Genomic DNA, 13,858 nt, shown 5'->3' with positions numbered 1-13,858 from the left:
GGGGACATAGACTGAACTATGGTTTTTGGACACTTTTTTTCTTCCTGTACAGCCACATTATGTGCTTTAATACAGTATAATGTGTTCTTTATTTGACCATGGGAAATGTTTTTAAAACCTAATTTTAATATAAATGTCACTTAACCCTCCCGTTGTCCTAGGGTCAAAATGACCCGCCACTGTGTTGAACCAACTTTATTATTTTTTAATTTTTGGGGGATCATTTGTGAGAAGGAGGCAGTGAGACTTTAAAGAAAGTATCACTGCCTCCTTCTCACAAATGATCCAAAAAATATAAAAATTAAATAAAGTTGGTTCAACACAGTGGCGGGTCATTTTGACCCTAGGACAACTGGAGGGTTTTAAAGGGGCAATCTGAGGTTCAAACAATAATGGTTACCCCGCCTGGTTTTGGTAAAATGCAGAGGGACTGGGCTGGAGAAATGTAACCACTATCAAATTCAGTCGCTGGACCTGGGTTTGAGTCCCGGGTGGGATGGTGAGGTCATCAGAGAGGCGTGCGAGGGACTTAGTATAGAGAACAGTGGGGACACGCTCTCCTGAAAGAAGGGGGTAGTGTAGTGACCTTCAATTATGTATGCAAACACTAGATTGCGGATGCTATGTATTGGCCAATGAGCGGCTTTGAACCACCGTCCGTATTGAGAATCCTCAGAAGGAGCAGTCCTCCATAGGAATGACTGGATCGGATCTCTTGGCGTAATGGTTTAGTTGTTGTGTGTCAGTCACTGACCACACCCCCCCCCCCATACCTACAATTCCCAACCATACTCTCACGCCACTTCGATACAGCCACAACCTTTTCGTAGCAGGTTAGGAGAATAAAGGTAGCAGGTTAGGAGAATAAAGGTTGCAGGTTAGGAGAATTAAGGTAGCAGGTTAGGAGAATTAGGTTAAGGTTAGGAAAATGCTCTCCTAACCTGCTACGAAAATCCCTTCCGGTTGTAGCTGTATGGAAGTGGCGTGAAAAGTGTGTGTCCCTGGGTGGAAGCAAAACAGGTCCTTAGGAGAGAGGAGGTGGATGTGGAGGTGCCAATGAGCAAGGCAGAGGCTAAAGGAATGATATGGACAGTGGTGGTGCAGAGAAGACAGGAGCACTGGGACACAGACACTGAGGGCAAACATCTATTCCAAGTAAAGAGTAAAGTCGAGGCCATCTATACAAGGCTAAGGGTGGGACACAACGGGTTGAACAAGACATTAAATGTGATAGGAAAGCATCCAACCGGAAGGTGTGATTACTGCCAGGAAACAGACAGTGGAGCATGTACTGATACAGTGTGTGAGGGCAGTATGAGAGGGAAAGAGAGAGACTGAGATCCAGTATGAGGGAGAAGGGGATACAGCTATTTAGTTTAAAGAGCAAACTGAGTAGAACATCATTAGATACAGTCTCAAATCTGTTTTTATCAAAGGTGGCTGGCGGGTAGGTGGCGGTAATGCACTATAACGTTGGATGCCAACCGCAGAAGAAGAAGTGACCCGCTGGGGATTGTGGGGGAAGTCAGTAGAAGAAAAAAAAAGGGTGAAATTAAGGAGGTAAAACATTTCGATTAATACGCTAGCGTCATTAAGCTGGCTAATTTTTAAATAATATATATAGCTAGCTCTCATTCGAGATGTCTGAAAGAAGACTCGTTAAGGTTACAGAAGTGGAACCGGGTAAGAGAATACTATTTCTGAACAAATGCATATGTTTGGCTAACAAGGACTTTGCTAGGTAGCAAATGTTAGCTAGCTGCTAGTTCCATACTTCCTGTAAGTTAACTAGCTAGAAGTAGGTAACATTTAGTCTAGCTAGCTATGTTTTTATTTGTATTTTGTTTTTGTATAGATGCGCAGACGTTTTTAAGCGGTCTCTGGCATTAACTCATAACTTGGATCTCTCTTTTCTTATGATCCTAGCTAGCTGCTAACTATTAGTTACCATTGCATATTTGTGTGTGCCCTGCTGACATTTGTAATTGTTCCTGTTACTCTTAGACCCCGGAGACATCCATATGATGGTAAGTACCCAGCTGAATGTTTAGTTAGCGACTGTTGTAGGGCGTTAGAGAGGCAAGGTGGGGGACTTAGTATTGAGAACGGTGGGGTGCCCGAGGGGTAATCAGAGTCACCTCTCCTCACTAGTCGGTGCCCCGCACATGGACTCTGTACCTGTACACCCATGTATATAGCCTCCCTACTGTTATTTTATTTTACTGCTGCTCTTTTAGTTATTTGCTTTATCTTTTTGTAATTTATTTTTCTTTTTTATGCATTGTTGGTTAAGGGCTTATAAGTAAGCATTTCACTAATGTCTACACCTGTTGTATTCGGCACATGTGGCAAATACAATTTGATTTGATTTGAAGGTGGGGGTGGAAGGGGGGGGTGGTGTAAGGGTCATTCTCAGGAAACAGTCAGCAAAAAAAAAAGACTAGTGATTTTAAACAATTTCCTGGATCTGAGATTAGGACCTGTACATAATTATTGTGCATTTCAGTCCTCTTTTTTTCCCTGTAGTCCACAATCATCTCCTTTGTCTTGGTCACGTTGAGGGAGAGGTTGTTATCCTGGCACCACACGGCCAGGTCTCTGACCTCCTCCCTATAGGCTGTCTCATCGTTGTCGGTGTTCAGGCCTACCACTGTTGTGTCGTCGGCAAACTTAATGATGGTGTTGGAATCGTGCCTGGCCATGCAGTCATGGGTGAACAGGGAGTACAGGAGGGGACTGAGCACGCACCCCTGAGGGGCCCCCGTGTTGAGGATCAGCGTGGCAGATGTGTTGTTACCTACCCTTACCACCTGGGGGCGGCCCGTCAGGAAGTCCAGGATCCAGTTGCAGAGGGAGGTGTTTAGTCCCAGGGTCCTTAGCTTAGTGATGAGCTTTGAGGGCACTATGGTGTTGAATGCTGAGCTGTAGTCAATGAATAGCATTCTCACGTAGGTGTTCCTCTTGTCCAGGTGGGAAAGGGCAGTGTGGAGCGCAATAGAGATTGCATCATCTGTGGATCTGTTGGGGCGGTATGCAAATTCGAGTGGGTCTAGGGTTTCTGGGATAATGGTGTTGATGTGAGCCATGACCAGCCTTTCAAAGCACTTCATGGCTACAGACGTCAGTGCTACGGGTCGGTAGTCATTTAGGCAGGTTATCTTAGTGTCCTTGGGTACGGGGACTATGGTGGTCTGCTTGAAACATGTTGGTATTACAGACTCAGTCAGGGACATGTTGAATATGTCGGAGAAGACACTTGCCAGTTGGTCAGCACATGCTCGGAGTACATGTCCTGGTAATCCGTCTGGCTCTGCGGCCTTGTGAATGTTGACCTGCTTAAGTCTTACTCACATTGGCTACGGAGAGCGTGATCACATAGTCATCCGGAACAGCTGGTGCTCTCATGCATGCTTCAGTGTTGCTTGCCTCGAAGCGAGCATAGAAGTGGTTTAGCTCGTCTGGAAGTCTTGTGTCACTGGGCAGCTCGCGGCTGTGCTTCCCTTTGTAGTCTGTAATAGTTTTCAAGCCCTGCCACATCCGACGAGTGTCAGAGCCGGTGTAGTACGATTCAATCTTAGTCCTGTACTGACTCTTTGCCTGTTTGATGGTTCGTCGGAGGGCATAGCGGGATTTCTCATAAGCGTCAGGGTTAGTCCCGCTCCTTGAAAGCGGCACCTCTACAGTAGTCTACTTGTCCACTGTTAAAACTGTAACTGAAAGCGGGTACAGCATCCGTGTTCACAGTAAACGCACGCTGGCAGTTTCACCGTATTTTCACAACGTTTGCGCTTAGCAGACCTGAAATTTGCTCAGTGCCTGAAAAAATTAGAGGTAACATTGATCAGCAGTTGCCTCAAAGAGCAGGCCCATCCCCTACCAGGTAGAAGTTAAGAGTAGATATGGCCAGATGGTTTCTCATTTCAGTGTGCATATGTTGGTCAAACTGATAGTTGTTCAGACAAGATAGAACATCATTAGAGAATGACTAACGGGGTTAGACAGTGATATGTAACGGTAAGACACAAACAGTTGAGACTTTTTTTACAATTCTGCGAACTTTCAATAAATTCCTTGGTTTTCCAGGAATGCCGGTTGGAGGATTCCTGGAATAAAGAGGGAGTGAGCAGGAAAAGCAGGGAATTTATTGAAAGTGCCCATCATTTTGCAACCCTATCTAAGACCCATGCATAAAATGTATCTCTCTACCTCCTTTCTTTCTCAGAATGCCGTAATGGATTTTGTAAGAGGAAACTCTCACGGGCTAAACGTTGGATTTCTTGGTAAGAACTGATGTTAAAAGCAATGCCTAGTGCAGGGTTTCCCAAACCTGGGACTCCCAAGGGGTGCATGTTTAGTTTTTTGCCCTAGCACTACACAGCCGATTTCAAGTAATCAACTAAATCAAGCTTTTGATCATTTGAGTCAGCTGTGTAGTGTTAGGGCAAAAACCAAAAGGTGCCCCCCTTGGGGTCTGGAGCACAGAGTTTGGGGAAATGCTGGCCTAGTGCTAGCATAGTATGAATGTAAAATAACATTGAAGACAGGTTTATTAGTGGTCCTCTGTAGCTCAGCTGGTAGAGCGTGGCGCTTGTAACGCCAGGGGTAGTGGGTTCGATCCCCGGGACCACCCATACGTAAAAATGTATGCACACATGACTGTAAGTCGCTTTGGATAAAAGCGTCTGCTAAATGGCTTATTATTATTATTATTAGTGTTATTATACCAAGAAGACTTATCAGAATATGTATTAGATGAACAATATGTTTATCTCATGTCAGTCGCCTTGATTCATAAGAAGAAATGTCACTGGACCTGGAAAGATTATTCATATTTAAACAAGATGTGCCTTAACATTAGTTTGAATCTACTCCGTTCCCAACGTCTAGCTCTACTGATCACCGTGAATTAGGCCACTAACAATTGCCATTATTTTTTACATAGGTTTGGATTTTGTAACCCATGAATATTACACGGGTGAAGACTGTTATGATGACGGCAATTATGAAGACCACCATGGCAGAAAGTCATACTGTGGATTTTCCAGAAACTTCTTAGCCAAACCAAGCCCTTCAAACCAACCCACCTCTGTGCGTTACAATCAGCCACCTAAAGCACCCTCCAAACCATCTCCAGTTAATGTGAGCATTGCAGTCTCCTGTTAATCTAATGGAAGAATTCTGGCTTTTGATTGCTCCAAACCTTTTTGAATGATCTTCTATTCAAATAAATGTTTTCATTCCGCAGCATGCAGAGAAAGCTGCTGAGCTATTAGAAGAGAAACGAAAGAGCAAATTAAAGGCTGAGAAGAAGCGGATGAAGAAAATTGTGAGTTTTGGGGTGAAAGGTTAACTAGTTCCCCAACTAATCCGTACTCGTCAGGAGGTTAGAGTGGGTTTAAGAAAGCTCAGACGATTTAAACAAAGTTCTACTTTCTTAATTTCCGTCCTACAGAAACAAAGGGAAAGAAGACTGCTTGAGAAGTTAGAGAAAGAGAAACAGAACCCAGTTAAAGAAGTCAAGGTGAGTGCTATTATCAAGTCAGCTGATTTAACAGAATGGTCATTATATTTAATCAAAGCAAAAGCAAGCACACCTGTCTTCATATATCAGTTTAAGAATATCAATATTATTTAGTATGATTTTCTCTCTTGGCATATGAACGGTGACTGTTCACAGCTTGATGCAGAGGAGAGTAAAGGAAAAGAGAAGTGTAACAAGACTGGTACCAGCGCTAAAGGGACCCTCGCTCAGGGCATGCAGGACTTGTCTGTTACGGATAGCGGAGACAGCAGCGGAGAGTCCAGCGACGATGAGGACAGTGAAGAGGAGAGCAACTCGGACGTAAGGAAAACTAAAATGGTGTCTTCGCGTTTGGGACAGTTGTACGTGAATCATCGAGCCGCTGCGCTATATGGCTCCTCCCCTATGTGTAGATGAAAGGCAGCCAATATATTTTAGAAGTTAATGTCATTCCCTGCGTTAGCATAATGCGGTGTTCATTTAATCAACAATAACTGCCCAAAAATGTATTTGTCAACCACGTATTTTCCTTGATGAAAATGAATGACGATAACAAGACGAGATGCCATGGGAGAAAAAAACGCTAACTGTTGCAAATGACTTTATTTCAGTTGAAAAAAATGTGATGAGATGAGAATTCCACGTGAGACTAATGAACATTTTTTTTTTTTTAATTTGACACAAAGCTCCTTTTTTCATATGTGTTGTCCAATCATAAGCATGCATGGCTTTGCAGAATATTTCATGCAATCCTCTCATTGACAGTATTAACATCTTTCAGTCTGAGCAGAGCTGCCCGGCTCTCCCACACAGCTCCCTGGCGGTTATTTCAGTCACTGATGCGCAGCAAATAACTTAAACTGCAAATAACTTAAACTGCAAATAACTTAAACTGCAAATAACTTAAACTAGAAACATTGTATTACTCTCTTACTTTCACGAAAGCTAATTTTGCTTTGATGACATCAGAAGCTCTATTTCCCGACGTGCGCTGTTCATGTGGTCCTCTGTAGCTCAATTGGTAGAGCGCGGCGCTCGTAACGCCAGGGTGGTGGGTTCGATCCCCAGGACCACCCATACGTAAAAATGTATGCGCGCATGACTGTAAGTCGCTTTGGATAAAAGCGTCTGCTACATGGCTTATTATATTATATTATTATTATTCAGTGTCCACATGCGAGTGCAGTTTTTTTTCCCCCGATTGGAAATATTCATGCTATTTGCTGAGTGTCAGGAGTATGGTAATATTTCTGGCGTCGTTGGAAAGCTTACATTTTCCCCTTTTATGTACCTCCATCCTTAGTTATGGATAGTGTAGTATAGTCATACATTTACATTTACATTTTAGTCATTTAGCAGACGCTCTTATCCAGAGCGACTTACAGTTAGTGAGTGCACACATTATTATTTTATATATATTTTTTCATACTGGCCCCCCCGTGGGAATCGAACCCACAACCCTGGCATTGCAAACGCCATGCCAACTGAGCTACATCCCCTGCCGGCCATTCCCTCCCCTACCCTGGACGACGCTGGGCCAATTGTGCGCCGCCCCATGGGTCTCCCGGTCGCGGCCGGCTACAACAGAGCCTGGATTCGAACCAGGATCTCTAGAGGCACAGCTAGACCACTGCGCCACTCGTGGACTTATAGTTATGGAGGGGAGAAAAGTATCCCTAAATTAACCTGTAACCTGGGCTATAGTTAATCATGACTGGCATTGGTTACAATCTGACACAATAGCAATGTTTCAAGTTTTTATGTCATGTGCGCAAGTACAGTGAAATGCCTTTCTTGCCAGCTCTAAACCCAACAATGCAGTAATCAATAATCAATGTAGTACTAAAAAAATAACATACGGTAGTGCCAGCTATAGGAAGGGATTGCAGGCCCGGTTGGACAAGGCTATCTGAATGTGCACATGACGGAAAATTCATTATTTCTGGGGGGTAATGCACGGACTCTGACTAAAATGACTGACTAAAACTCAGGACAATTTGTCTAGTTTTAAGGCAACTAATAACTCAAACTAAGAAGGACGAATTTACTAAAATGGGACTAAGATCAGTCATAAAGACTAAATCTAAGATGGCTAACAAAATTAACACTGGCAAAATAGAAGCAGCCTGTCAATTGTAGGTTTTTAACCAGTTTATCAAGTTTCTATTTTGGAGAAAATAGACTGCTGCCATTTTTTAGGTCTGTCGGTTTTGACCCTTTTCTCTCTCTCCCCCCCCCCTCAATTTCCAACAGGAACTGCAACTGGATATGACCAGCAGTTTTGTATCCAAGGCTGCTGAAATAGCGAAGCGTCAACTTGAACAGAAGCCAGAATGGAAGGTGAAAAATAAGTGTCAAACGAAGGAGAAACCAAATGACGAACGGAAAGATGTACAAAAGGTGTGCAAAGCTGTCATTCCTATTAGATGCTTAAGGTATACGTAAAGGCAGGAATACACTGTACAATATTAAACATCCCAAATATATATATATATGGCACACTGTACGATAAACCAGAGGTTAAATCTTGATGTTGCCATCGGTGGAGTGTACGATGGACGCCCCCCCCTCACTTAGCAGCTGTTTTTCTAACTGACACATGCGGTTTCAATGAGAGATGATGGGGGCAAACCGTTATGAATGTCTGGAGATTGTTGCCCCCTGTGACACTGTATGCCTCAAGATTTAAAATACGATCCAAATTATCCGCGACAAGTGAAATCGTAGAAATATCGTTCAGTCTACCACGCAGTATATTACCACTTTTTTTTTAAGGATTCTGAGTGCGTAAACTGTCTTGTTTATCCTTGCACAGAAATCTCCTGTACCCAACACTGAAGATATAGTTAAAAGAAGTACAGAGCTGGCTGGTGAGTTTCTCTTTAGAAGTGGTTATACATATTATTAAAGAACTTCCTTCATCATTTCAGAACATTTAGTCCAAATGTTGCAAAAGTGAGTATTCTAGAACGGAGTTACTTGAAAAGAACACCTGATTTTTGAATTTGGCTACTTTTTTTCTCTCCACAGTAATTGGTAATCAGTTTGCCAGCGGTGGACATTTTGACATGGCTGTTAAGTATTTTACGGATGCAATTAAGTACAACCCCGCAGAGTTTAGGTGAGAAACTACAATCATCTTGAAATGTCAAACTGTTCACCAATTATTTTTGAATAAATGTGATTTTTTTTCAATGGTCCATGCCTTTCCTGGCCTCATGATTTGCATAATGATTTTTTCATACAGAATTCATAGGTTCCTAGGTTGTGCCATCAACTAGGATAATTGATTTGGTTGAAGTGAAACCACTTTCTCAGGCTTTACATTGCTCCTCATCAAGTGATGCAGATGTATTTTTTTGACAAGAAAACTAAAACTACTTTTGTGTTTCAGGCTGTTTGGCAACCGGTCCTTCTGTTATGAGAAGATGCAGGAATATGAGAAAGCCCTTGCTGATGCAGAGTTAGCCCTCAACATGAGTCCCGGCTGGGTCAAAGGCCTTTACAGAAAGGGCAGAGCTCTGGCTGGGCTGAAGGTAACGTCTGATACTATTCAGTGTGTAATTTTTACAATTGGCCTAGATAATTTACCATAATTTCCCCCGCAGAGATACGACGAAGCCGCCCAGGCCTTAAAGGAAGTGCTGCAGCTGGACGGTTACTGTGCAGATGCCGCCCAGGAACTAATGAGGGTTCAAATAACACAGCTAATGGTCAGCAACGTGATGATGTAGAGTTGACAGATCACACACCAACTACATTAGGACAATTTTTTATAGAAAAGGAAGGAGACTATTTATTCTATGGGCTACTGCTAATACGTTAACTTGTCCATTCTACAAAGAAAGATGTGGTAGAAAGGATGTCAAACTGGTTGGACTCGATAGTAGTCAAGTACCATAGAGCAGTGTTACATATTTCTGATACATTGATTTCTATAGCTTATCTGGGTTTTGTGGTCTTGTTGCAGGAGTTTGGCTTTTCTCGGGAGCAGAGCTCAAATGCCTTAATAATTCACGGGACCGTGGAGAAATCACTTGAGGCACTGTCCAAAATATCTGGTAAGGGCATCTGAAAGTTTCTCTCTAGGTAGGCAGGCTACTTGACACATTATAAACCGTTGGGAGTGCAGAGTTATTTGAACGGAGAAACCTCGCATACATTTTGAACTCTGTTCTTGTTTTATAATGGCCGTTACCCAACTGTTTTTAGGAATCCTCTATAATGGCCGTTACCCAACTGCAAGTGTTGCCCATCCTGCCAAAGTGGACAGTGCCTACAGCGTCTCCAGAACATCAGCGTTCCCTTCAGACCCAAAACCTCGTCAGGCCCAACATTCACCAAGCCTCCAGGACAAGCCCAAGTCCAACACCCCTGCAATGACAATGTCGGAAAACTTTTCTGTAGAAACGTAACGGTTTGATGACTACTTTTTAAAAATGTTTTTCAATCCACAGTCCTTGAAAAACCTCCAATGTTAATGTCTAGACATGAAAATGTAGTGTTGGAGATGTAGTATCTCAGTTTTATGAAAATTGCAACTGGGGTTGTAATCAGTGTTTTGGTAGGTGTAGCAATTTGATATTTGCTTTTACTTACAGTAAATTATACCCTATTTGGGTTGGAAACTTGGTCCCTTCAGGAACGGAGGCTATGATTAAAGAGATATTTGAGGGGTAAGTGAATGCACCACATATATTTTAATTTAACCCTCCAGAGAAGTGGGCAATTTAGAAAGATCTCCTTTACACACCGTTCATTAGATCTATTTAGTGTTCTGCCACAGCCAACCACCTTACCCAGGGTTCCAGATTTTGTTTGACAACTACAGTTGAAGTCGGAAGGTTACATACACTTAGGTTGGAGTCATTAAAACTCGTTTTTCAACCACTCCACACATTTCTTGTTAACAAACTATAGTTTTGGCAAGTCGGTTAGGACATCTACTTTGTGCATGACACAAGTAATTTTTCCAACAATTGTTTACAGACAGATTATTTCACTTATAATTCACTGTATCACAATTCCATTGGGTCAGAAGTTTACATACACTAAGTTGACTGTGCCTTTAAACAGCTTGGAAAATTCCAGAAAATTATGTCATGGCTTTAGAAACTTCTGATAGGCTAATTGACATCATTTGAGTCAATTGGAGGTGTACCTGTGGATGCATTTCAAGGCCTACCTTCAAACTCAGTGCCTCTTTGCTTGACATCATGGGAAAATCAAAAGAAATCAGCCAAGACCTCAGAAAAAAAATTGTAGACCTCCACAAGTCTGGTTCATCCTTGGGAGCAATTTCCAAACGCCTGAAGGTACCACGTTCATCTGTACAAACAATAGTACGCAAGTATAAACACCATGGGACCACGCCGCCGTCATACCGCTCAGGAAGGAGACGCGTTCTGTCTCCTAGAGATGAACGTACTTTGGTGCGAAAAGTGCAAATCAATCCCAGAACAACAGCAAAGGACCTTGTGAAGATGCTGGAGGAAACAAGTACAAAAGTATCTATATCCACATTAAAACGAGTCCTATATCGACATAACCTGAAAGGCCGCTCAGCAAGGAAGAAGCCACTTTTCCAAAACCGCCATAAAAAAGCAAGACTACGGTTTGCAACTGCACATGGGGACAAAGATCCTACTTTTTGGAGAAATGTCCTCTGGTCTGATGAAACAAAAATAGAACTGTTTGGCCATAATGACCATTGTTATGTTTGGAGGAAAAAAGGGGTAGCTTGCAAGCTGAAGAACACCATCCCAACCGTGAAGAATGGGGGTGGCAGCATCATGCTGTGGGGGTGCTTTGCTGCAGGAGGGACAGGTGCACTTCACAAAATAGATGGCATCATGAGGAAGGAAAATTATGTGGATATATTGAAGCAACATCTCAAAACATCAGTCAGGAAGTTAAAGCTTGGTCGCAAATGGGTCTTCCAAATGGACAATGACCCCAAGCATACTTCCAAAGTTGTGGCAAAATGGCTTAAGGACAACAAAGTCAAGGTATTGGAGTGGCCATCACAAAGCCCTGACCTCAATCCTATAGAACATTTGTGGGCGGAACTGAAAAAGCATGTGCGAGCAAGGAGGTCTATAAACCTGACTCAGTTACACCAGCTCTGTCAGGAGGAATGGGCCAACATTCACCCAACTTATTGTGGGAAGCTTGTGGAAGGCTACCCGAAATGTTTGACCGAAGTTTTAAACAATTTAAAGGCAATGCTACCAAATACTAATTGAGTGTATGTAAACTTCTGACCCACTGGGAATGTGATGAAATAAATAAAAGCTGAAATAAATCATTCTCTCTACTATTATTCTGACATTTCACATTCTTAAAATAAAGTGGTGATCCTAACTGACCTAAGACAGGGAATTTTTACTAGGATTAAATGTCAGGAATTGTGAAAAACTGAGTTTTAGCCTATCAGAAGCTTCTAAAACCATGACATCATTTTCTGGAATTTTCCAAGCTGTTTTAAAGGCACAGTCAACTTAGTGTATGTAAACTTCTGACCCACTGGAATTGTGAAACTGAGTTTAAAAAGGTGTATGGAAACGTCCAACTTCAACTGTATGTTTAGTAGAAAACTAAAGTGACGAACTAGAACTCTTGAAAATATCCCCGTGCTTGTTAGTTACCCTAATCAAATGTCTTTCATTGCAGAGCTGGGAAGATTCATAGTATTAAGCTTCTGCGTGCCAGACGATGTGCCTTTATTAACTACTTTGACCCAGAATGTTGTGAGATCGCTCTGAAGTTTCACGTAAGTGTCTTTACAACATGCAGACTTGTGCTAAGGCCCGTGGTCTAGTGTCTGCCCATGTGCTGTACTTGATTCTGTTTGAGTAACATGTTTGGTTTCGCACACTATGTTCCCATACGTTTCTTAATTCATTGTGTTCAGACTTCAATTCCTCTTGAAGCCTATTGGGCGCTAAGGTCAGTCTCTCAGACCTCCTCCTCCTCCAATGAACTTAGAGCGGAATTGAGGAAACAAGGACAGAGAATTCTGTCTGGGTCTTAATTGGATGTTTCGTGCAAGACTTGGGTCACGTTTGTGTCTGTCTGCCATCTTAAAGGGGATGGAGATCAATGGGACCAAGATCTCTGTGCGTTACCCCGACAGGAACCCAACACACCTGGGCATAGCCAAGGACGCCCAGAAAGCTGTGGACCTGCCTTCCAATAGCACGTACGTAGGATCTTGGACGAATGGCGAAAGGGCAATATATAGAACTGTCCCTGGTATTTTGATCTTTAAATTGTTTGCTTCCTGCTAGCAGTGAGTAGCCTATTGAAAATAATAAATTGTTGGCACAGTAAGAATTACTAGAAAAGGTCAATGTGGTTGGGTAACACCCTTCTTTGGGCTGGCATACATTTAAATGGCACAACTCAGTTTTATGGTATCTGTGACTTTTCTATCACTTGTAGAAAGGAGTGCTTCTTCTGGAGGAACCAGGGCTGCGACAGGAGGCCCAACTGCCCCTACAGGCACATCCAAACACACAAGGGCGTTGACAGGGGCAAGGGCAAAACCTCAGCTCAGTGACCCGTCAACCTCAACTGGCCCACGGTCAATAAACTCGTGACTTACAGCTGCTGAAGAGGCTACTCATTCAGGAGTTTAGGTGGTTCATATTATGCTTTTTTTTTTTTTAAGCAGTGTTTCCCAAACATTGCACACCATTTTGGATTGAGGCTCATTCCTAGTGGGATTAAAAGGCTTTTAGAGGCCAAAAATGTTTGGTTTTATGTACATGGTTTATTTTTCAGATGTAAATTGGTCAAGACACTAAGATGTTTTTGGAACAGGCAATCTTGTTGGGCACCTTTTTGCCTACCCTGTCTACACCAAATGTTAGCTCTTGCTAAATCCCATATGATGGATCATATTGGAGAAATGTCACTAATGACTCTGCCTCATCTGCGATGAATTCAGTGGTACTCTCTGCTGCCTGCTAATTATGAATGTGTTAATATATAAAAAAAAATGTGGGATCGTGTTTTACACCTAATAAGTATAAAGTCATTCTGTGTTAATCATTACTTGGTACAAATCAGTTCCTGATTTTTTTTTTTGTGCGTGTTACTGTAATTGCGGTCTTATTCAGCAAGACACATTACAGAATGGTCCGATTATACAGTTGAAGTCGGAAGTTTACATACACCTTAGCCAAATACATTTAAACTCAGTTTTTCACAATTCCTGACATTTAATCCAAGTAAAAATTCCCTGTTTTAGGTCAGTAAGGATCACCACTTTATTTTAAGAATGTGAAATGTCAGAATAATAGTAGAGAGAATGATTTATTTCAGCTTTTAGTT

General features: G+C 42.3%; 1 protein-coding gene across 2 annotated transcripts; it reads left to right on the top strand.

Moving 5' to 3' along the window:
- Window positions 1-1,519: 1,519 nt before the first annotated feature.
- LOC121563385 (tetratricopeptide repeat protein 31-like) lies at window positions 1,520-13,579 on the top strand. Of its 2 annotated transcripts, none has more exons than XM_045213793.1 (18): window positions 1,520-1,683; window positions 2,005-2,027; window positions 4,223-4,280; window positions 4,943-5,139; window positions 5,246-5,326; window positions 5,453-5,521; window positions 5,678-5,842; window positions 7,775-7,921; window positions 8,337-8,391; window positions 8,552-8,642; window positions 8,916-9,057; window positions 9,130-9,234; window positions 9,492-9,582; window positions 9,734-9,908; window positions 10,123-10,197; window positions 12,194-12,293; window positions 12,610-12,722; window positions 12,965-13,579. In XM_045213793.1, the coding sequence occupies exons 1-18, from the start codon at window positions 1,641-1,643 to the stop codon at window positions 13,080-13,082; spliced, it is 1,848 nt and encodes a 615-aa protein (XP_045069728.1). In that variant the 5' UTR covers window positions 1,520-1,640; the 3' UTR covers window positions 13,083-13,579. The 2 variants fall into 2 exon arrangements, with proteins under 2 accessions (XP_045069728.1, XP_045069727.1); XM_045213792.1 differs by having other exon boundaries at window positions 9,734-9,932.
- Window positions 13,580-13,858: the final 279 nt, after the last annotated feature.

Source organism: Coregonus clupeaformis, unplaced genomic scaffold (assembly GCF_020615455.1).
Source record: "Coregonus clupeaformis isolate EN_2021a unplaced genomic scaffold, ASM2061545v1 scaf0154, whole genome shotgun sequence".
In the NCBI taxonomy this organism is placed as follows: domain Eukaryota; kingdom Metazoa; phylum Chordata; class Actinopteri; order Salmoniformes; family Salmonidae; genus Coregonus; species Coregonus clupeaformis.
Note: the sequence above shows the minus strand (reverse complement) of the source record. Positions and strands in the feature narration are given on the sequence as shown.